This window comes from Doryrhamphus excisus, linkage group LG13 (genome assembly GCF_037039965.1).
Source record: "Doryrhamphus excisus strain RoL-2023G ecotype Guam linkage group LG13, RoL_Dexc_Guam_v1.1, whole genome shotgun sequence".
NCBI lineage: Eukaryota > Metazoa > Chordata > Actinopteri > Syngnathiformes > Syngnathidae > Doryrhamphus > Doryrhamphus excisus.
The window spans coordinates 9,817,671-9,841,828 of record NC_136369.1 but is presented as its reverse complement, the minus strand read 5'-3'; the positions used below and the strand labels follow the sequence as shown (position 1 = coordinate 9,841,828).

Here is a 24,158-nt window from a genome sequence, read left to right as displayed (position 1 = left end):
TCAAATGCCATGTTTATTTATCCTCTCCTCCATAAAACATTTTCACTTCTTAATGTTTTAAGAGGAACTGCACTTTTTGGGGGAATTTTGCCCATCATTCACAATCCTTATGTGAAACATGAACACACATTTCTTTCCCTTTTCTGTGCATTATAACACCAGAAAACAAGTTAATATGAGCAAGCTAACAATGGACGTCATTGGGACGCTTCAGCCCTGATAAAGAACTTTCAAAAAAAGGCTAACAGTGGGAAGGGGAAATAAATATGTATTCATGTTTCACATAAGGATTGTAAATGATGGGCAGTTCCCCTTTAAAATTATCCTATTTCCTGAGCTAAGTTGATAAATTCCTTAAAATCCTCCTGGGGGATTAAGTGAATCATCTCAACGCTTTTACTGTAATTGTAAAGTAATCATTACATGAGAAGGGAGGGGGAGCGGATCATCAAGATCATGATAGATTACATATTACATGTTAATTAAGACAAAAACAGTAATGTTAGTGGTAAGTTCTCCTTGGAATATCCTAAAAAGTTATAACTAAACGCCTCAAGGAAATATATTTGCACATTATTTTTTTTCAGATTAAAATGAACAAAGCATTATTAGAGCCCTGTAGACATGACAAAACAAAACTAGAGAGCTAGCGACCTAAACGGTAGCCTTCAAGTTATTTCCTTTAAACTTAAATAGCCACAAACTTACCACTTCCACACAGATGGGGAGGATAACTATTAACAGTTATTTAACATTTTAACATGAACATTAATCAAACGTAATAATTTTTTCTGGGTACATGATACCATACAGCATCCATATCAAACTTGCACGGGCCGCACTAACATTAAACTTTCATATCAAGGCGGGGGCCTCAAACTAGTGTCCTGCGGGCCACATTTGGCCCGCGGGCCGCGTGTTTGAGACACCTGATCTAACCCAAGTAGATGAATCAGTCCTGTTTCTGGGGTTGTTGTTGCCGGAGTGATGAAGCCGATGAGGCAGGGTGACTGAACGTCCTGAAACAGGAGTCACAGCAGATCAGCTTCACTCTGCCCACACCTGCCGTGACAGTCCATTTCTTTTTTGTCCGTTCCCTATTTCATCAAACAGTCTTCCGCTCTGTTGTCCCGTAGCATTTGCATTGCATCTGATTTTCTGTTGAATGCAAATGAACTGTTTTCTTTTTCTGTTTAGCTCCAGCAGACACAGAGTGTGACACAGAGCAAGACAGCTGCAACAAGGTAAGACATCCTTTTCTTCTGTTGGCAACTTGGCATCCTAGCATTGAGGCAGAGTTACATGTTTATTTTCCATTTTTTTTCCAGATTTTTTAAGTCAATTTTATTATAAAAAAAATACCATGAACAGAATGGCAATAATTTGGCATTGCCCGAAGATCATATAGTGCTTACCGAGTACTGATGTCACTCAATGACATTTTAACATGTGGTTTAAAATCCGATGTGTTCAATGGGACTGCTGTAGTGGCCGCTAAAAGAGTTTCGGTTTATGTCCTTGCTTTTATTTAAAGTCCCTTGAAAACTTTTAAAAGTTTTTCTTGAGTTTTAAAACAGCTTTTTGCTGGATTCCATCAGGTTAGAGGAGGATGTTGTTTCCTCTTAGCTGATAGACGACTAACTCACTAACTAGTCACACATACACACACACACACACACACACACTGAAGCAGCTCAAAGAGGCATGCAGCCCTTCTCCTTAAATGGTCAAAGCTCCTAGGAGTCAAAGAGAGGCTGCTGCTGCTGAAAAAAGACAGGGAACAGAGGGGATGGGAGAAGGAAGCGGCGACTAAGAGACTGGAGACATGTTCTGAGAAAAGGCAGAGTGTGGTGACAGTCAATGGGAAGTCGGCCTGAGAGGACAGTGGGAACTGGAGCTGGACCCAGGTAATGAATGCTCCATGTTGGTTGCACAGGTCCATGTGGATGTGAGAGGCAGGTTAAGTTGTGTTTGATGTTTCTGCATCAGAATCAAACATGATTATTTTGGACAGTCTCCTACGTGGCATGTAATGGATGCGGTGTCTTTTTTTAACCAGTATTTTAATGAAAGTTTTCAAGTGTGGTAATCTACTGATGCAGCTGAAAGTCAGCAGATTTACTAACTGTACATTTCTTTGTTCGCTCGTTCTCACCAGCTTTCCTCGTTATCTCACAGTGTGGTTCACGAACAGAGAACGCTACTTCCTCTGTGGGCCCCATGCTTGACTCAAGCACATTTTAAATAAATGTGGCAGAAGGGAGTCGTGTCTTATGTAACATGAGGGGAGCAAGGGTCCCCGTGTCTCCCTTCATTGCTTGTCAAAAGTACTTCGTATTGTAAAAGAGCAAGACTATCTTGGCTGTGTATGCACACAGAAATGCTGTATATGTCCTGTCTGCTTCTTCCACAGGAAATAATCTCGGTAATTAAGCGCTCAACAAATATTTATCTCAGTCTCACGGTCACATCTGCAGTGTGGGGTCTTCTGCAGAGGTGGCTCATCTCTATGATGCATTTGCTCTTGCCTGATTTGCACAAAATGGCATAGCATCTAAAATCTTGCCTTGTAAATTGAGTAAAGATACAAGTAAACATAGGAAGTACTATTCAAAATAAGCTGCAGCGATTAACACATTTCAGCTTGCATTAGTGATTCACAAACAATACGAGTCGATTCTATGGTTAATGCTTGTTGATGTAGATAATCTTACATTATAAAATAAAGATGTCGGTTACGTATATGGAAGTGGCAGTCTTACTTCTTCTTTCTCCTTTGGCTTTTCCCTTCAGGGGTCTCCACAGCAAATCAATACCCTCCATCCAACCCTGTCTCAACTGGCAACTGTCTCTTTCACACCAACTACCCTCATGTCCTCCTTCACTACATCCATAAACCTCCTCTTCGGTCTTCCTCTACGCCTCCTACCTGGCAGCTGTAAACGTAGCATCCTTCTATCAATATATTCACTATCTCTCCTGTCCGAACCATCTCAGTCTGGCCTCTCTGACTTTATCTCCAAGGACTCTAACATGTAATGTCCGTCTGATGTACTCCTTCCTGATCCTATCCATCCTGGTCACTGCCAATGAGAACCTCAGCATCCTCATCTCTGCTATTTGCAAATTTAATTAAGGAGGAACGGTTAATTCCTAGTCCTACTTCAAGGCCTCAAACATGTAATGTCCCTCTGATGTACTTGATCCTATCCATCCTGGTCACTCCCAATGAGAACCTTAGCATCCTCATCTCTGCTACCTCCATTTCTGCTTCCTGTCTTTTCCTCAGTGGCACTGTCTCTAGACAAAACAACATGGCTGGTCTCACCACAGTTTTGTATACCTTTCCTTTCATTTTAGCTGAAACTCAAACCGGATATCCGCCTGCATCAGTTTATCGTTCACATCCCTAGTATGCAGGGTCGTGGAAAAGAATTACACTGTTACGGCATGGTCGCAATCGAGGAAGTTGCTCAGACTGATAGAATTAGGTCAAGTAGTGTCCAGCACATCAACATTATTAAAACCTTGTGGACAAAGGACAAAGAGAAGAAATATGGTGAGAAAATAAAAATAAAAATATACTGAATAATGAGTAGGGGGTATTTCAATCACTATGTTTACATGCAGTCAAATAATTCAATCACTATGTTTACATGCAGTCAAATAACCCTGTCATAACCGGAATATTAGCAATAACTCAGTTGTGCGCGGCCATGGAAACAACAAGAATATGCTCATATTCCATTTTTTAAAAACCTGAATATTACCCCTCGGTGACTCCATTTCTAATCTGAATAGTGGCTCATGTGTACGCCTATCGGGATATCCCTATTGAAAGGAATATTGATTTGTGTTCTGTGCATGTTCCATTTGAAAGGAATCTTGGGTCTTTGACAGAGAGTATTGGATTTTAAAACATGTCGGCATGCAAAACTGCACATTTTTTGAGCAAGGAGGAAACGAATCATTTCAAGAAAAATGTTTATGTCCTTTACAGATGGTTGATAGACGCCTTGCTGGTGTTGATTTTGTATACAGGAAGAAGAAGCGGAAATGACGTCATTGCCTCATGATGTTGTCCGTTTGTCGCCGTTTTGATCAGGATATCCCGATTGTTTAGTTAATTAATTTATTAATTAATGAAAATATACAAACATTTCCACACATACAATAATAGAGAATATGTTTAGTATTAAGATTTGACCTATGGAGTCATTTATGAGTGTCCTTTTCTCATTTGATTCATGAGACCAGTTACTAAAACCTTCCTTGTGGAGTTTTGAAGCCGACTGAACATTTATCAAGAGTGTCTGAAACAACCCTGATTTTATTCCATCTTACATCTCCGAGTAAAATAGGACATGCATGTCATGGCAGATAGCACCAAATGCAAATGTAGAGCTACATACAGTACAGTAGCAATCACTTGTACTGTGCTGATTTGCATACATTTGCTTTAAAAAAGGGAAGCAAGTTCAAAGGAATATTTCAATAGATGGAAGACATGACTTACTTTGATGTTTCAGTTGCCATTTTACATATAGATGCCATTTTCCCTGGAATATCATCTTAAATATACGATATCTAATGGAACAATGGCTCGTACTAAGGACAATGACATCTTGCATTATTTAACTTTTAGTGGTTTTACACAATTGTGGACCAGCACAATGTGATTATCATGCATGTTTATTTTAAGTCATGTTATAAGGCGACTTAACAAACAAACCATACTTGGAAACTGTGGTGGAAGCCCTAGAGCAAACAAAACCCCAAAATGCATTAGTGTGACTTTAATAGGAATAGTGATAAAAATGAACAGTGATCATGGGTGTCCTTTATTGCACTTACATGGTCCCTGAACTGAACCCAAACTGTAACCGTATGTCTGATTCCCACACAGGATGTACTTATGATATTTTGTATATCTAAAGTCCCCTGTGTTTATTTTACACACTCCCTGTGGAGTTTAGTCAGCACAGACTTCAGAAGCATGAAATAATTCTTTGGGCATCTTTTGACACTCAGTTGAAGGAAGTGAACATCCTAGGTGTTAGTGTTAGGCTCACTGACACTTTTGAAGAATGAAATGTTAGATTTCTCAGCATTTAGCATAGTCCTCGGTGTTAAGTGCAACTTTAGAGGCATTCATTTTGGTTTGGTTTTTGCATCTTGTCAATTAGCAACAGCTTGTTGCACACAGTGCTTATGGTGTTACATTTGGATTTATTTATAAAGTGTTGTAATTTGATTAAGCAATGCGGAGACATGGCGGCTGGAAGGTTCAATAAAGTCTTTCATGAACTAATGATTAGCTCTCACAGCCTGAAACATCAAAGTAGCAAAGTAAGGCTAAATGAGGCACAGTTAGGGCTAACAAGAAAAGATGCAACAGAATGCATCCAACACATGGGTGACAAGAAATGGAGGAAAAGTAAAGCAAAAGGTCCACACCCATAATCGAGTACAAGCAAACGTCAAGGTGAAGAATAATTAACTCCCATCTGAACTCAATAGCCGTCTAATTAGAAATTAGAAAAAGGTGCGCTCCCAGCTTTTACTAACAAAAGTAAAGGCACTGCATAGGTTGCCAGATAGGAACAATATCCCAAAATGAAACACCAAAAAACAAATCAAACCAGGCCAAGCATCCAACCTGTCATGTGGCGTGTGGGAGTGGCAATATTCTAACCTGTTTAGATTCTAAATGTTTTATTATAATTTCCATGCAACTATTATGCGTGTTTGTGCAGGTCCAAAAAGAGGCGACACACCAGGAACTGCCAGGAACTATTTTTCACCAAAACACCAAAGAATCCAGCGACACAGCCTGCACAGCTGAGGACAAGTTTGTTTACCCCCTCACCCGCTCTCGACCCTGTCTGCTCCCTACCATGCCCACACTGCCTGAGGAAGAGGAAGACTCCCCCGAAGAGCTGGACAGTTCTTCTAGCTCTCCCAGTACAGTGAGTACGCAACACAGTGTCCTTTTCTGAAGTACACATACTGTATTAGGCCAAAACATGTGAGTCTATAAACGGCCACCGCTGAGTAATTGAGTTGGCCATGGTCAGGAAACTCTAAGTGTTACTATTCAAGGTTTCTGCCTCCAAAAAAGGTGACTGTTTTTTGGCCTTTTGCCTCATTACTTCCAAAGAGCAAATGAGGTAATAACATAGCATGTGATAAAAGAGTTTTTACAGTTATTAGAGAATAGTTTTAACACTCCTTCGAGGTTAGCTTTTATGAAACTGACAATCATTTCTCCCATTTCAAAGTGTTATGACATCCTGCATATTTTTCTTATCCAGACAATAATTTTTGTGGATTCATAAATATCCATCCATCCATTTTTTTTATGTCGCTTATCCTCACGAGGGTCGTAGGGGTATGCTGGAGCCTATCCCAGCTGTCTTCGGGCGAGAGGCGGGTTCCACCCTGGACTGGTCACCAGCCAATCACAGGGCACATATAGACAAACAACCATTCACACTCACATTCATACCTATGGACAATTTGGACTTAACCAATTAACCTAGCGGGCTGCACGGTGAGAGAGTGGTTAGCATGCAGACCTCACAGCTAGGAGACCAAGGTTCAATTCCACCCTCGGCCATCTCTGTGTGGAGTTTGCATGTTCTCCCTGTGCATGCGTGGGTTTTCTCCGGGTACTCCGGTTTCCTCCCACATTCCAAAAACATGCTAGGTTAATTGGTGACTCCAAATTGTCCATAGGTATGAATGTGAGTGTGAATGGTTGTTTGTCTATATGTGCCCTGTGATTGGCTGGCGACCAGTCCAGGGTGTACCCCGCCTCTCGCCCGAAGACAGCTGGGATAGGCTCCAACACCCCCCGCGACCCTCGTGAGGAAAAGCGGTAGAAAATGAATGAATGAATGAATTAACCTAGCATGTTTTCGGAATGTGGGAGGAAACCCATGAACGCACAGGGAAGAACATGCAAACTCCACACAGAGATGCCCAAGCGGCGAATCAAAGCTCGGTCTTTCCTATCTCCTGACTGTGGCCAACATACACTCGCCCAACGTGCGGCCCGATTATTTACATATGAGTTCTACTAAATGGGTGATAAACAACAACTAGATAGATAGATAGACTCCCTTTATTGTCATTGCACAAAAACACAGTAGTGAAACACTAAACAAAAGACATAACTTAAAGCTTTTATTTCCAAATGCCCGCAATGCATGTTGGGTAGTCCAGCTGCAACAACAATACGAACTATGAACAAGAAATGTTTACACCTCCTTGTTTACTTCGCTGACATCCTCACCATATTTTGCAATGAAGCAAAAATGACAAACACAGCAAAATGTTGAGGAGAAAGAGCACCAGCATACCCAGCATACCTTGTGGCTGGAATATATGGGTGTTTTTTTCAGTCTAGCTACAGTACTAGCTACAGATTGCACCTGACTATTTTGACAACTTAAGCGTGCAACAATAACACTGAAAGTTGAACTCTTGTTACATGGAAGTGTTTGTGTGGGGTGTTGATTTTTGTTTTTTTGCACAGTGTGCACCTGGTGAGAGTGGAGCTGTTGTCATGACTGGCCCCAAAATCATCTACCCACAGCAGGCCTCCATTGTCCAACAGGATGGGCGCCCTATAGAACAGGCCAGGTGAGTGCAATCTTCAATTCGGTAGGACACAAGATCTCTGACGGCGACCTTATCTATAGTAGATCCCTGCTATATTGTAAGACTACCTGCAAATGCTAAACAAAGTAAGAAATTGTCTATTTCTGACACACCTCACCCCCCAAATTCTCCTACTAGCTTGCTGTTGACTTTCTCCTCGGATTTTGCATATAAAAATGACTGTTGTAATTATTAGATTACATTCAGCTCCAGAACCTCCTGCCCACTCTCTTTAACTGCCACTCAATCCAGGTTGAAGTCTAAAATATGCCCCACACACTCATCAATAATGAATGATAATGTAAGATGGAAGCGTTGGAACGTGAGTCAACATCGTGGACTAACTTGTGTTCACATCGTCGCATGTTTTGAGGTCGGACTCACTGTCGATGCTTGTGTTTGTGCAAACGAATGTTTGCAGCACATAGCACACGGCTATGGTGCATTCAAGGACCACTTGACAAAAAAAAAGTATGGGTGAATCATAAAGACAAATCATGCGCTTTCTAACAGTGGAACACATATGTTGTACATTTTACCTTTATTTTACCTTTATTAAAACATATTTATACATTATTATTGACGGTGAATGAGATGTGTTTCTGAGGGGGAAAAAAAAGAAATTAATTTTGAACAATATGCAAATTTGGATGCACGGAGATCGAGTGGTTAGTGCACAGGCCACACAGCTAGGAGACCCAAGTTCGATTCCATCCTCGTGCATCTCTGTGTGGAGTTTGCATGTTTGCACTACTGTATTTTGGAGAAAATACATGTACATACTGTATGTACAGTATCTCCGACTCACACACGTCTCTTGTTTGTTCATCCTGGGAACTACACTGAATGTGAGATGCATTCAGGGACACTCTGAACATCACAAAAACTGTGTGTGTCTGTGTGTGTGTAAAGAAAAAGGAAGATAAAGAAAAACATGAAGTTGCTATTGGCGGCATGGCGGCCAAGTGGTTGGCGCGCAGGTCACTGATAGGAGACCAGAGTTCGATTCCACCTTCAGCCATCTATGTGTGGAGTTTGCATGTTCTCCCCATGCATGCATGTGTTTTCTCCGGTTTCCTCCCACATTCCAAAAACATGCTAGGTTAATTGGCGACTCCAAATTGTCCATAGGTATGAATGTGAGTGTGAATGGTTGTTTGTCTATATGTGCCCTGTGATTGGCTGGCAAGCAGTCCAGGGTGTACCCCTCCTCTCGCCAGAAGACAACTGGGATAGGCTCCAGCATACCCACAACCCTTGTTTAGGATAAGTGGAAGAAAAGGAATGAATGAATATGCAAATTTACTGGTTTGAATGTATATCATACTGAATATATTTAACTGTAATTGTGCTTTATGATTTAGGCCCCACAGTCCCAGATCTCGTCTGGCCAGAAACTCCACTGGAGGACCCATCACCACAGTTGGTAGGTAAAACACATGTAAACAACTACTTTCCTTTACTCTCTCTAAAACACCTCATTGGTATTACGGCCTGACTTAGACAGCACAGGTCATGTCATTGATCTGGTGAAGGACAAGCTACCGGAGATGCAGCTCTCTGAAGAGGATCGCCAGAAGAATCTGGAGTTGCTGGAACAAGCTAAAAAGGTCAGCGATCGCTTTCTGATGCGCCGGGGCCGTCGTTCTACCAGCAGCCTTTCCGACTCTCTAACAGGTGACTCATCAAAATACAGTAGAACACAAAGGACAACATTTATACTATTATTAGTATAAGCACTTTGGGTTCACATGTGCAAAAAAACAATAATGAAGGAATCTTAATGACAAAACTTAGGCACATGTTGGGGGTGAATATCCACAAAGTACAAAATGCCATTTGTGTTATTGATTGCCGTTGTTTGTCGTCTCTTGTTCGAGTTGTAGGATTCCCTGACGTGGCCAGCAGCTCACAGTCTGTCAGTCAGGTAAAGCTTTAAGTTTAATACAAATTGTGATATGTTTTTTCTTCTCTCACATTAAAACGGGGGCGGCACGGCGGGCGAGTGGTTAGCGCGCAGACCTCACAGCTAGGAGACCAGGGTTCAATTCCACCCTCGGCCATCTCTGTGTGGAGTTTGCATGTTCTCCCCGTGCATCCGTGGGTTTTCTCCGGGTACTCCGGTTTCCTCCCACATTCCTAAAACATGCTAGGTTAATTAGCGACTCCAAATTGTCCATAGGTATGAATGTGAGTGTGAATGGTTGTTTGTCTATATGTGCCCTGTGATTGGCTGGCGACCAGTCTAGGGTGTACCCCGCCTCTCGCCCAAAGAAAGCTGGGATAGGCTCCAGCACACCCCGCGACCCTCGTGAGGAAAAGCGGTAGAATGAATGAATGAACATTAAAACGTGATAAAAAAAAAAAACGTGTTAAAAGGCCGGCCAGCACAAAGGTCATCACTGGGATTGCACACAATTCAGGAGGGATTGAGGTCCATTCTTTATAGCTATTACCCAAATCCTGATGATTTTGAGGCTGTCACTTGGAGACTTGAAAGTACTCAAAACAAATTAAAATACAAACCGTGATTTAACGTTTTTTTCTGCATTTTTTTGTTGATACTTTCTTTCTGTTACTATGAACGTCCCAAAACATCTCCATTATTCATGTCTTTTTAAGGGGTCAAATAATTATTTTTCTGACTATACTGGACTCTGTTTGAACCTCCACTGTCTGTCGCCCTCTCCTGTAGCATCTGGATGTTGCCTCAGTGAGAGGGCAAACGGATGTGACCACTCAGGATCAGGAGGTCAGATAACACATTCCCTCACTTCATTTCCTTTAAACAGAGCTTTCTCTCTCTCCAAATATTACATAAGTCATGTAAAAAGGGTAATAACGTACGAAGAAAAGCAATTTCAGCATGAATGAAGTGTAATGTTGTGACCACCCTCAGGGCAGCAGACTGTTGGTTGACTGGAAGCTCACAGAGAAGAGAAAAGTGTCTTCCGGGACGCTAACACCACGGTTTGCCATCCCTAAGGAAAACTGTGAACCCAAAAGTCCCCCAGGAGTCAACAAAAGTGATGAGGGAGGCGGGTCGGGACGAAATTCCAACCAGGCCCCAGCTACAGGGGTTGCCAAGCCAGTTCCCCGGCCCCCAACGCAACAAGCCCCCTGCACAGCCGAGATAAAGACCATTGGAGCCTTTCCACCACTCATGAGGGCTGTTTCCTGGGATGCTGTTGGAGGCGTTAACTCCAGAAATGGAGCGGAGGACTCAAATTCTGACAAGGCCAGGGATGGCGTCTTTAAAGCCTCAGGTCTCAAGGAGCTCACAACACCAAAACTTTCCAAATTCAGAGAGGTAAAACATTGGAGCCATTGCTTTAATGTTAGCACTGCATCATTTGCCAGTAACATTAACTGCCATGTTTGCGTGTGTTTGTGTGTGTGCTCATAGGAGCACAAGCTGATGCGGAACCAAAGCATAGTCGGATCCAAGTTACCGGACTTGAGTGAAGCTGCTGAACAGGAAAAAGGTGACTTTTCTTGTTTGCCCTTTTGCTCATGTAAGAACCCCAAAGTGCTATTGGAACAGAATGTGTCTGAGGGTGTGCACTTCCTGGAACTCTGGGGAAAATCTGGTGATAATTATGGGTTTTTTTTCCCTTCGTGACACCAATTTACAGTCAACTCATAGCAATCATCTTTTCATAGGACAATAAATAAATTAATTCTTTTTCTACCGCTTATCCTCATGAGGGTCGCAGGGGGTGCTGGAGCCTATCCCAGCTGTCTTAGGGCGAGAGGCGGGGTACACCCAGGACTGGTTGCCAGCCAGTCACAGGGCACAATAAATAAATATTATAATTATAGATATCTATTATAAAATTATATTATATTTTAAATTATATATTATAAAATATAATTTGTTTCTGTCCATCATGGTCCAATCGAGACTAATTTACCCCATAGGGCTAATTATTATTTCATTCATTAATTTTCTACAGCTTATCCTCACAAGGGTCGCAGGGGTTGCTGGAGCCTATCCCAGCTGTCTTCGGGCGAGAGGTGGGGTACACCCTGGACTGGTCGCCAACCAGTCACAGGGCACAATAAATAAATATCATAATTATAGATATCTATTATAAAATTATATTAAATAAATAAATGATATTCATTCATTTTCTACCGCTTTTCCTCACGAGGGTCGCAGGGGGTGCTGGAGCCTATCCCAGCTGTCTTCAGGTGAGCGGTGGGGTACACCCTGGACTGGTCGCCAGCCAATCACAGGGCACATATAGACAAACAACCATTCACACTCACATTCATACCTATGGACAATTTGGAGTCACCAATTAACCTAGCATGTTTTTGGAATGTGGGAGGAAACCAGAGAAAACCCACACATGCATGGGAAGAACATACAAACTCTTGAATTAATATTTAATATTTGTTATTCTGTGTGGGTTTTTTTTTCCAACATCATGAATCAAGTGAGACGCTACTACATCTGCCTACCCTGACCACACGTCAGTGGGCATGGGTACAACATCAATATATTTGATCATGAGTAGTTAGTAATCCTAAGTATACAATGATGTAGACGTGCTTCCATCATCAGACTTAATGTGTGTCTGTAGGACCTGCTTCTTCAACCAGCAGTGATGAGACCAAGTCTGACGCCATGCCAAACATCTCAGACGTCATGCTAAGAAAACTCAAACTTCACCGTGGCCTCTCTGGCTGGTGTGTATTAATCAACCAATCAAAAACAGTATATATATATATTTTTTTTTTTATATAACACTGTATTCTTAGCTGACCTCTCATTTCATTCCAGTCCACCTCCCCTCACGGAAAAGGAAGTTGAGGTTGGTATCTCATCTATTTCACTTTTGATTGCACTTTATTTTTACTACATGGTTACTACATTGTCATTATTTCTGTTATGCGCAATATTTTACTCACCATTAAGCTACCATATGATGTAATTTTGGACCAGTACTAAAAATATTCAAAAAGTACATATCAGACAATAGCTTCATATTCTCCACTAGATTGGCCAAATGTGCTGTTGCTATCTGCTATTATTATTATTATTACGTCAACTCTTTTGTACATTTACCAGGTGTATCCCAAAGAGTCCCGAACTCTGTTTTGTTACCAACGTAGTTAATTACACGTCGTAAACACTGCTGCCTGGATGTGGTGGCATTTTGTCAACAGGAAAGTGGTTTTCTGGTCGTGATCAGCCCAATGAGACTTTGGATTTCCTGTGGATAAAATGCAAACATGAGTGACGTTGTCTGGCTCAGGCTGTAGCTCCGCTGGCTGCTCCCATGGGGGGTCAGAGGTCGTATGTTTCCTCCCAGCCAGGACTTTTTGCGTGTTTGGAAAATGTGCAGCATGGCTTTGATGCCCAAGGTGAAAAAAGTCAGTATCGCAGCTTTTCCTTCAGGTTGCTTCACATTCAGTGAATACTGATGCACTTAACCGTGGGAGAGTTTGTCGGTTCTCCGCCTCATCAGTGCTTTATGTGCTGTTTAATGTGTCGTTCTGATGTCATTACCTCCCTGTAGAATGCATTTGTTCAACTATCACTGGCCTTTCGTAATGACAACTACACTCTGGAGACTCGCCTCAAACAGGCAGAGAGGGAGAGGAACCTGACTGAGGAAGATACACAGAAAGAACTCGAAGAATTCAAAGGCTCACTGAAGGTTAGTGCTTCCAAATAAAAGTATAACATTTCCTGAATGGGTCCCGCAGTAAACAATACAGTTCATTGGGTCTTGAGTATACACTCCTTGTGTTTTGTCACTTTTCAGATGACTGCTCCACAGTGGCAGAACTTGGAACAGCGTGAGGCCTATCAGCGACTTATAGAGACGGTCGCAGTGCTGCACCGGCTGGCCACTCGCCTTTCCAGCAGATCAGAGATAGTTGGAGCGGTTCGACAGGTACGCTAACATGGACATTTGTATACTATAAAAAAAAAAAGTACCACAATAATAAACATACGTAAATATCAAATTTGTTTATCCAGCTCTTGTATTGGCTTTAAACACATCCAGGTGTACTGTATCTGACAGTTTGTATGCAAACATCTGTATGCTTTTGGATGTTTGTGTTTTAATGGTGAATAATTGCAGCTGATGCAGTCAAAAAACGGTTTACAGTGAAGAAAATAAGTATTTGAACACCCTGCTATTTTGCTATTTCTCCCACTTAGAAATCATGGAGGGGTCTGAAATTTTCATCGTAGGTGCATGTCCACTGTGAGAGAGATAAACTAAAAAGAAAAATCCAGAAATCACAATGCATGATTTTTTAACAATTTATTTGTGTGATACAGCTGCAAATAAGTATTTGAACACCTGAGAAAATGAATGTTAATATTTGGTACAGTAGCCTTTGTTTGCTATTACAGAGGTCAAACGTTTCCTGTAGTTTTTCACCAGGTTTGCACACACTGCAGGAGGGATCTTGGCCCACTCCTCCACACAGATCTTCTCTAGATCAGTCAGGTTTCTGGGCTGTCGCTGAGAAACACGGAGTTTGAGCTCCCTCCAAAGATTTTCGATTGGGTTCAGGTCTGGAGACTGGCTGGGCCATGCTAGAACCTTGATATGCTTCTTACGGAGCCACTCCTTGGTTTTCCTGGCTGTGTGCTTCGGGTCGTTGTCGTGTTGGAAGACCCAGCCACGACCCATCTTCAATGCTCTGACAGAGGGAAGGAGGTTGTTCCCCAAAATCTCACAATACACGGCCCCAGTCATCCTCTCTTTAATGCAGTGCACTCGTCCTGTCCCATGTGCAGAAAAACACCCCCAAAGCATGATGCTACCACCCCCATGCTTCACAGTAGGGATGGTGTTCTTCGGATTGTACTCTTCATTCTTCTTCCTCCAAACACGCTTATTGGAATTATGACCAAAAAGTTCTATTTTGGTCTCATCTGACCATAAAACTTTCTCCCATGACTCCTCTGTATCATCCAAATGGTCATATGCAAACTTAAGACGGGCCTTGACATGTGCTGGTTTAAGCAGGGGAACCTTTCGTGCCATGCATGATTTCACATCATGACGTCTTAGTGTATTACCTACAGTAACCTTGGAAACGGTGGTCCCAGCTCTTTTCAGGTCATTGACCAAGTCCTGTCGTGTAGTTCTGGGCTGATTCCTCACCTTTCTTAGAATCATTGAGACCCCACGAGGTGATATCTTGCATGGGGCTCCACTCCGATTGAGATTGACCGTCATGTTTAGCTTCTTCCATTTTCTAATGATAGCTCCAACAGTGGACCTTTTTTCACCAAGCTGCTTGGTAATTGCTCCGTAGCCCTTTCCAGCCTTGTGGAGGTGTACAATTTTGTCTCTGGTGTCTTTGGACAGCTCTTTGGTCTTCGCCATGTTACAAGTTAAAGTCTTACTGATTGTATGGGGTGGACAGGTGTCTTTATGCAGCTAACGACCTCAAACAGGTGCATCTGATTCAGGATGATACATGGAGTGCAGGTGGACTTCTAATGGGCAGACTAACAGGTCTTTCAGGGTCAGAATTCTAGATGATACACAGGTGTTCAAATACTTATTTGCAGCTGTATCACACAAATAAATTGTTAAAAAATCATGCATTGTGATTTCTGGATTTTTCTTTTTAGTTTATCTCTCTCACAGTGGACATGCACCTACGATGAAAATTTCAGACCCCTCCATGATTTCTAAGTGGGAGAAATAGCAAAATAGCAGGGTGTTCAAATACTTATTTTCTTCACTGTATATCTAATAGAGATTTATAAACATTCAACTGGATCCATACAACTTCTCCACAAGCAAGTCCAATCCAATCCACTTTATTTATATAGCACATTTTATAAACAGAGTTTCCAAAGTGCTGCACAGACTAGTAAAAATAAAAAGTAATAATCCAAAACTAAAAGATCATTTAAGAAATAAAATAGTAAAATATATATTAAAAACAAGAAACAAAGCAATAAAAGTATAAAAACGAAGAACTAAAAGACACAGGACCATACGACTCACTCCGAGTTAAAAGCCAGAGAATAAAAGTGAGTTTTAAGACGAGACTTAAAGCTTTTGATGTTGGGGGGCCTTTTTTTACTTGGGAGGGGAGAGAGTTCCATAGTTTGGGGCCAACCACAGAAAAGTCTCGTCTTAGGCACCACAAGTTGGAGCTGGCCCTCGGACCTCAGTGACCGCGCTGGAGAGTAGATTTGGATGAGGTCCGAGATGTATTTGGGGGCCAGCCCATTCAACGCCCATTCAAGTCGGAGCTTTTCTTCTTGTCATTCACATTTTTGGAGCAGGTCTTGAAAAAGTGTTGTCTTATTTTCAGGTTTTTCTAATATTTGGGTCAATATTGTGTTTTTGGGAGCACATAGAGTAAATTGGACGGTGTCCCAGATTATTTTGACTTGTTATACTTTTTTTGCAACAGGAGAAACGCATGAGCAAGGCTACCGAGGTCATGATGCAATATGTGGAAAATCTCAAGAGGACGTACGAGAAAGACCACGCTGAGCTGATGGAGTTTAAGAAGCTGGCCAACCAGAACTCCAATCGCTGTTATGGAGGGTCTGTAGAAACTGGAGGTAAACCCAAGGAACTCATTACAATGAAGTTATATCTGAGTTTGGGTCAAATGTATTTATTGCATTATGAATTGGTGCATGCTGATGAAGCACTGCAGTCAAGTTGGGTTTTATCCCCATGAACCAAATAGGAGACAAATATAGTGATATGAAAAAGTTTGGGCACCCCTGGTAATTTAAGATTTTCCTTTTTATAAATCACTGGTTGTTGGGATCAGCCATTTCAATTAAATATAGCAGACAAACACACAGATGAGAAGTGGAATGTAGTTTATAGGATTTACAGAAAATGTGCCATAATTATTTAAACAAAAGTGGTCATGTGCCTAAATTTTGGCACCCTTGTTATTTTATTGATTGGAATCCCTTTAAACTAATTATTGGAACACAATAATTTGTAAGGTCATTGACTCTTGGCGAAAGAACACAGCATTCCAGTACAAGTAGTTCCTACCCACAGTAACATTTGGTGGTGGTTCCATCATGCTGTGGGGCCAGTGCAGGTACTGGAAATCTTGTTCAAGTTGAAGGTCGCATGGATTCTAGTCAGTATCAGCAGATTCTTGCCAACAATGCTCAAGAATCAGGGATGGAGACTTCGAACAACACAATGACCCTAAACACTGCTTAAATTCTACTAAGGCATTCATTCAAAGGAACAATGTACAACTTAGAGCTAAATATTATTGAAAATCTATAGTGTGACTTAAAGCGGGCTGTTCATGCTCGGAAACCATCAAACCTGACTAAACTGGAGATGTTTTACAAAGAACAATATTCATAAATACCTTCAACCAGAATCTAGAACCTCATTGGAAGCTATCGGAAGCATTTATTTCTGCAAAAGGAGGATCTACTAAATATCGAGGTCATTTTTTGTTGGGGTGCCCAAATTTAGGCACCTACGTACTTTGGTTTAAATAATTATTGCCTACTTTCTGTAAATCCTATAAACTTCATTCCACTTCTCATGAATCACAGTGTTGGTCTGCTATATGATATATTTAACTGGAATGGCTGATCCCAACAACCAGTGATTTATCTAGGAAAATCTTGGAAATTATCAGGGGTGCCCAAACTTTTTCATACCACTGTATATTGTGAACATTTCAAGAACATTAGTTAACAATTCTGATGACTACAGACACAGCCAAATTAGATTAGATTGCTTCTAAAATGGTATATACTATGTTTCTTCATAAAGATGATGGAGTTCCACGGCCATCGAGATCCATGTCACTCACTCTTGGAAAGGTAAAGATCTTTCTGGATCTAAGAATTCCTGTGTAGCAAAGCCAATTACCAGTATCCACCTTTATGTCACGCTAACATGGCACGTTTTGTTACCTGTAGGCGCTACCCAGACGCAGAGTCAGTGTCGCTGTGGTACCAAAGTTTAACCTCCTGAACATCCCTGGTCAGACGCCACCCACAAGCGGACCCAACTTGCCATCGGCCTCCACTCCTGGCGCTGCTCTTCCTGCCTTGGTAAGTCTTCCATTTTCTCACCGCAACTAAACAGGATAACATTGTTTGTCGTAAATTTTCCATATACCGTCATCCCTCATAAAATCGTCATCATGCTGCTTTGTTGTTGAAATTAGTATTCTATTAGTAATGGGATATGCATATTGAAGCATGTTGTTTTGCCTAACTTAAGTATTTACGTATTCTTGTTGATGGGTTCACCTTGCTCAGTATTAATATTCCCAAACGTGGGCTGTGGGATTTGACATTTTTCCTCCTCACTTCTACTACGTTATCTTCCATTGCTCCTCACCACGCCCTGCTTTTTTGCTGTGTGTGTGTATGCTAGCAGCCCCGCCTCTACCCACCATGGCTCTACAAAGAATGACTTCTGCATTCAAATTTCATTCTTGAATTTGAATTTCGGTTTCAACCAGGAGGCAGATTTGCAATTCAAATCTGAATTCCATGAAATTACTCACGCATAAATGAGGTGTATGCAAGAATGAAGCATTATAGCAGGGGTCTCAAACTCAATTTACCTGGGGGCCACTGGAGCTAGGGTATAATAAAACGGCAAATAATAAAAACTTATAGTTGGTGGGTAGACAAATTATTTTTTTCAGATTAAAATGAACAAAGCATTATTAGAGCCCTGTGGACATGACAAAACACGACTACAGTCACATTTATACTTTTTTTATTTACAACATATTGCGCAACTGCAGGGTCTTGAGACACATGCTAACTCGCAAACTAGAGAGCTAGCGACCTAAACGGTAGCCTTCAAGTTATTTCCTTTAAACTTAAATAGCCAAAAACTTACCACTTCCACGCGGGTAGGGAGGATAACTATTAACAGTTATTTAACCTTTAACATGAACATTAATCAAACGTAATAATTTTTTCTGGGTACATGATACCATACCGCATCCATATCAAACTTGCGTGGGCCGCACTAACATTAAACTTTCATATCAAGGCGGGGGCCTCAAACTAGTGTCGCGTGTAGTATATAGCTAAGACATGAATTGTATTTAAAACATATTATCATTTCCACTGTCCATGTATATTGTCTATTTGTTTATTTTAGGAAAGTAATCTAGGAAAGTGAAATTCTTTGTTTTATTGAGAGTACTCCTGTCTTTGCAGAGTGAAGCGAATGATGTGAAAGGCAACTCATCACCCGAGTCCACACATCAGACAACCACTGAGTGGTAGGTTATGAGCGCATACACGCACATACGCAAACCCACACAAAGTAGATTATGTGCACACAAGACCACCTGACGCCAAGTCACCAATTCATATTTCCAACAATGGATCACGTAAGCCTGAAAAAGCATTTTGTATCACAGAGGGAACTTTGTCTGTGTGACCTCGAGGATGTGTTAGGGGAGTGGCAAAGCTTATGAAAGATGAAAATGAAAGAAAAACATCAAACCTTGCAGTTGCTACCCTGGCTCCTAGTCTAAACACAAAGATTTGATCAAATCCAGAGTCAGTGGTCCGGTCACATCCTGGTTACAAAGGGACTGCATGTAGAAGATCCATAACAAACTTTGTATTCTGTCTGCCAATCAGCCATTGCTGCAGTTCATCAAGTCCATGTTGTGATGGACATGCTTTCACAATGTTTTGCCACGATACTGTCAATGTGCAAGGCCTAACTGTACTTTTCCTATCTGAAACAATGCAGTGGAAAGAGCGTGTCGGAGCAGGAAGGCGAACCGGCCAAGCCTGCAGTCAACTTAGAAGAGATCAGAGCTGAGATCAGGGCAGAGATCAAGGCAAAGATTGAGGAAGAGGCGTACAATAAAGGGTGAGGCCTTCTCTCCTGGACATGCACCTCCCTTGTTAAGCAAACACAGGACATCCATTATAGATATCTCTATCTTGGAGATAGAAAGTGATGACATCATTTTAAAAAAAAAAAACATGACAGAATCTGTCTATGGAGTTCCAACTCTACAATAACAATTATCAATTCTTCAGAGAGGGCGGCACAGCGTACGAGTGGTTAGCGCGCAGACCTCACAGCTAGGAGACCAGGGTTCAATTCCACCCTCGGCCATCTCTGTGTGGAGTTTGCATGTTCTCCCCGTGCATGCGTGGGTTTTCTCCGGGTACTCGTGTTTCCTCCCACATTCCAAAAACATGCTAGATTAATTGGCGACTCCAAATTGTCCATAGGTATGAATGTGAGTGTGAATGGTTGTTTGTCTATATGTGCCCTGTGATTGGCTGGTCACCGGTCCAGGGTGTACCCCGCCTCTCGCCCGAAGACAGCATTCAATTCTCTGACATGATACATGGGTCAACGGACTTACTAGTTAGGCGCTTGTTTGGCCACATGATAACCAAATATATATGAATATATACTGCAGTATATGAAGACATATTTTAGTCAGAAACAAAATTCTACGAAAACCAGGGACCGTGTTAATCAAGGCTCCACTGTATTTGGAAAAAATACAACTGAAAATGAAAACAACCATAAACATAGAAAATGTTCAATAAGTTGTGTGCACGTCTTAAAATACTACAATACTTTGCCGAAACACCTTTTACAACATTCATTCAAAAGTGCTCAAATGTGTCAAATAATGTCTTCCCTCTGCAGGCCACCTCATAATTTTAAGTGGATTTATGCTTCACTGTGGCTATCATATTGTTATGGAGATGTTTGCCAAAAGTAAGTCAGTCTATAAGAAAAGGCGAGCATTTTTGTTCCTCCAAACGGGTGTATTTTATTTTCAACTAAATTGTATTATTGTATTATTTTTATGAGATTGATTGAACAATGGGGTTGCATTTTGGTAGGTTTCTATATCTAGTGGATATGTTGGATGCTGTTTGAATTTCTAGTAAATGTGACCATCTTCAATGTAGCTACCAAGAAGGACTGAAGCAAAACAAATCGATCCAGGAAGAAAAGAAAGACGACGAGCAAGCTGCGGAGAAGTTGCTGGAATCCAAAATCAGGGATGAAGAAAGCGGAAAGAAGATGGAAACAAACAGGTGAGCAAACACCGACAATACAAGAGTGATGTAAAAATATATAATAACAGAATAAATATTAACATTTGTCAATATTACATGTTCTTGTGTAAAAATCAGTAAATTTCAAAATGTCTAATTAAATATAAAATGAGGCTCTTGACTTGGTAGCGCACAACACCGGCATACCAGTTTCTTTGTGAGCATGTCACCAATAATAATAGCATTTTTACAGAATCCTTTACTATACAGCCCAGACATTTTCCATTGGGGTTGCCAAGGTGAGACCATTGCTCACATAGGGGTGGCAATAAGTTGGTACCAGAGTTAGAAAGGCTTAAAGTTGGACTTCAAAGCCATTATATGAGTCTCTAAACCGATTAGAATTGGTTTTACCATATAAACCAGCAGTTTTATAGTTAATGTGATTGATCAATACTCACCTATATGATTGTCCAATGAATGTTTGCTTTTGCAGCCTGTTTACAGACAGTAAACATTATTTCTTATCAAGTGTTTGCTACTGTTGTGATCTTACAATCAAAGTGTGACTGGTAGAACCAGAGAAGCCCAAATGAATGACAGAGACAAGGAAAAACCTCCTCTATGGAGACTGTATGTGGGGCAGCTCTCTGCCTCAACCAGTTGGGTGATATGGGTTGACATGTTTTTAACATAACTCTTTATGGTATTGTGACTGCTACAAAGCCTGAAAGTGAATATTTGTTTCTCTTAACAGGAGGATGGAGGAAGTCCTGGTTCTCCTTCGCCGTGTATGTCCCAGAATTTTGTGGAGTAAGAGACTTCTCTGGCTGGCCCTGATGTTTTTTCTGGTTATGTGTTTGGTTATCATCATTTTCACCTTTTTCACTGACTACCACAACAGGGGTGAAGACACATAAGAGAAAAAGCACTTTTGTCAAGTTAGAACACAATGTTTGAACCAAAGAATCATTGTTTCTGCCAATGTATTCATCTTTGACGTTCCTGTGATGTTAGCTTTGACAAGGTTTAGAATGGAAATCAACACAACTGTTTTTTCTGTAGGGACCAAATACAATTCTGGTACTTGTGAATATGATGAATATGGCACCTTCAATAGTCATATAGACACATGAAAATCCCCTGACCGATTTAAAGGTATGTTTTTATTATTTATATTTTATGTATTTAAAGATTTCAAACTACAAATTAGTTTTCTAGAGTGCAATATTGTCTTGCAATCAGGCTCTCCTTTTGTGCCATTTTTGGATTGCATCTTCGCAGCACTGGGAGATGTTGCTCTCTGTTTATTTCTAACTACTTTCTCACACGTATGTCTGTTTGTGCGGTCAACTCTGCAGAGATTTGCTCTGACACGTCACCTTGAAATAAAGGTTTGTGATAACATTACATTGACTTATTCTTGGAAAAAAATGAATTGACTGTATTGACTTCACTGATGTCCATCAAAAGCGAGCATTCTTACGTTTTAAGGAGTCTTTGATACAGCTATCCTCACCCTTGGAGCTCCCAAATGTGTCTTGTTAGTGGAATAAGCAGACAAGCATGCTGAGGCTGCAGACTGTTGTTGTACTTGGCCGTGAAATAATCTGGCAGATAACGTTCTCAGCAAGGTCAAGGTCACTTGATGGATTCATTCACAAACAATACAAAACTACGACATCGGAGGTGCAGGGGACTCTAGGAAGGGATGGGAGTGACAGGTGACAGATCTTGGAGGTCATTTTTTATTTTGTATACGAAGAGAAAATCCTGGAGTACATTTGGGTCACATAGAGTAGGCTAAGTTGACTTGGAAAAACAAAACTGTTCTTAATCATTACAAATGCTCTTAAACTAAAAAAGATTCTTCCCTTGACATGAATAGAAAATGTTATTTTCTTTTTGTACTTAACGATTCCGTGGCACACCAATGGCACACAAACAAACCATTTGCGTCATTTTCCGTGCTGTCGTGATATGCGGAGAGATGTTTTTGTGGAAGCGGGATCATGAGAGGATCCTGGCCATGTTCATGACTCTGCAAGTTCTCATGGGAGGAAATCATTTGGAGCGTGTGTGTGCAATGTCAAGTGTCACCGACACAAAATGTGTTATTGTGTGACAACGGGTGTAAGATCACACCTTGATTCACTTTAAAAAAAAATTCCATGAGGTATCGTTGCACCTGTGTACTTGTATTTTTAATACATTATTGTTAGGTTGTGATGCAGGGGTGGCAGTCATGTAGAACTTACAAAAATATTTTTATTTATTTATTATTGCCCCTTTTCTCCGGGTACTCCGGTTTCCTCCCACATTCCAAAAACATGCTAGGTTAATTGGCGACTCCAAATTGTCCATAGGTATGAATGTGAGTGTGAATGGTTGTTTGTCTATATGTGCCCTGTGATTGGCTGGCGACCAGTTCAGGGTGTACCCCGCCTCTCGCCCGAAGACAGCTGGGATAGGCTCCAGCACCCCCCGCGACCCTCGTGAGGAAAAAGCGGTAGAAAATGAATGAATGAATTATTGCCCCTGCTGGTTAGTTGGTTCCATAAGGGTTCAATATTAATAAATTGAATATTTTTTATAGTTTGAACATAGAAACTCTCTTTAGAGCCCATAAACATGAAATAACACCCCTATAGTCACCATCACATTCCTATTATTCTTTGTTTACACTACATTGCCCAGGCTATGGGATCCCTGCAGGGACATATAACCACTTCCACAAGGAATGAGAACCTTTTTTTTTTCAAGTCGGATATACCATGGCTGACTACATGTAGTGTGAAGGTAATGTAAGCTAGCATCATGTCTCATCAATGTAACATTACTAAGTAACCAGAATGCTATATAGTAAGGGAAGGAGGAAGCTGTATAATTTTTTTTTAATTTAGTTAACTTTACCGCACATTACTGATACATGTAAAATACACTCAACAATTTTTTATCATATTTTCATGATCTGAACTCTACTATGTACACATATTGACGTATGTACCCAAATCTGTCGAAATCTGTTAGTGAACATAATTGATTATTCATAATTCACCCCTGCCCTGTGATTGGCTGGCGACCAGTCCAGGGTGTAATCCACCTCTCGCCCAAAGACAACTGGGATAGGTTCCAGCCTGCCTATGACCCTCGTGAGAATAAGCGGTAGAAAATGAATGAATGAATGAATTCACCCTTACCCACAGTTAAGGTGCAGTTTTATATACAATAAAAAAACAAATATTTTTGTCCAATATTGTATTTATTTGCTTTTGTACAAGTATGCCAGTCCAGGGTGTACCCAGCCTCTCACCCGAAGTCAGCTAGGATAGGTTCCATCATACTCCTGTGAGGATAAGCAGCAATGAAAACAGATGGATGGATGGACGAGTATGATAAATAATTCATACAAATGTAAGCTTTTTCAAAACAGCTGTTGCCTACTGTTGAACTTGGTGTCCTGTCCACATCTTTTATC

General features: G+C 41.1%; 1 protein-coding gene across 1 annotated transcript in view; it reads left to right on the top strand.

Annotated features, from left to right (window-relative positions):
• Window positions 1-22,090, top strand: part of mrvi1 (murine retrovirus integration site 1 homolog) — a gene marked incomplete at its 5' end in the record, with an annotated part of 29,607 nt that extends 7,517 nt beyond the window's left edge. The window contains 21 exons of the mRNA XM_078795831.1: window positions 1,198-1,244; window positions 3,361-3,491; window positions 5,681-5,969; window positions 7,541-7,647; window positions 9,030-9,091; window positions 9,169-9,342; window positions 9,552-9,592; window positions 10,361-10,417; window positions 10,565-10,975; window positions 11,072-11,150; window positions 12,255-12,360; window positions 12,455-12,485; window positions 13,194-13,334; window positions 13,443-13,574; window positions 16,078-16,231; window positions 17,436-17,485; window positions 17,585-17,719; window positions 18,851-18,915; window positions 19,398-19,520; window positions 20,591-20,719; window positions 21,438-22,090. Of these exons, the coding sequence (XP_078651957.1) occupies window positions 1,198-1,244; window positions 3,361-3,491; window positions 5,681-5,969; window positions 7,541-7,647; window positions 9,030-9,091; window positions 9,169-9,342; window positions 9,552-9,592; window positions 10,361-10,417; window positions 10,565-10,975; window positions 11,072-11,150; window positions 12,255-12,360; window positions 12,455-12,485; window positions 13,194-13,334; window positions 13,443-13,574; window positions 16,078-16,231; window positions 17,436-17,485; window positions 17,585-17,719; window positions 18,851-18,915; window positions 19,398-19,520; window positions 20,591-20,719; window positions 21,438-21,600 (2,627 nt within the window). The remainder of the gene's footprint in view (window positions 1-1,197; window positions 1,245-3,360; window positions 3,492-5,680; window positions 5,970-7,540; window positions 7,648-9,029; window positions 9,092-9,168; window positions 9,343-9,551; window positions 9,593-10,360; window positions 10,418-10,564; window positions 10,976-11,071; window positions 11,151-12,254; window positions 12,361-12,454; window positions 12,486-13,193; window positions 13,335-13,442; window positions 13,575-16,077; window positions 16,232-17,435; window positions 17,486-17,584; window positions 17,720-18,850; window positions 18,916-19,397; window positions 19,521-20,590; window positions 20,720-21,437) is intronic.
• Window positions 22,091-24,158: the final 2,068 nt, after the last annotated feature.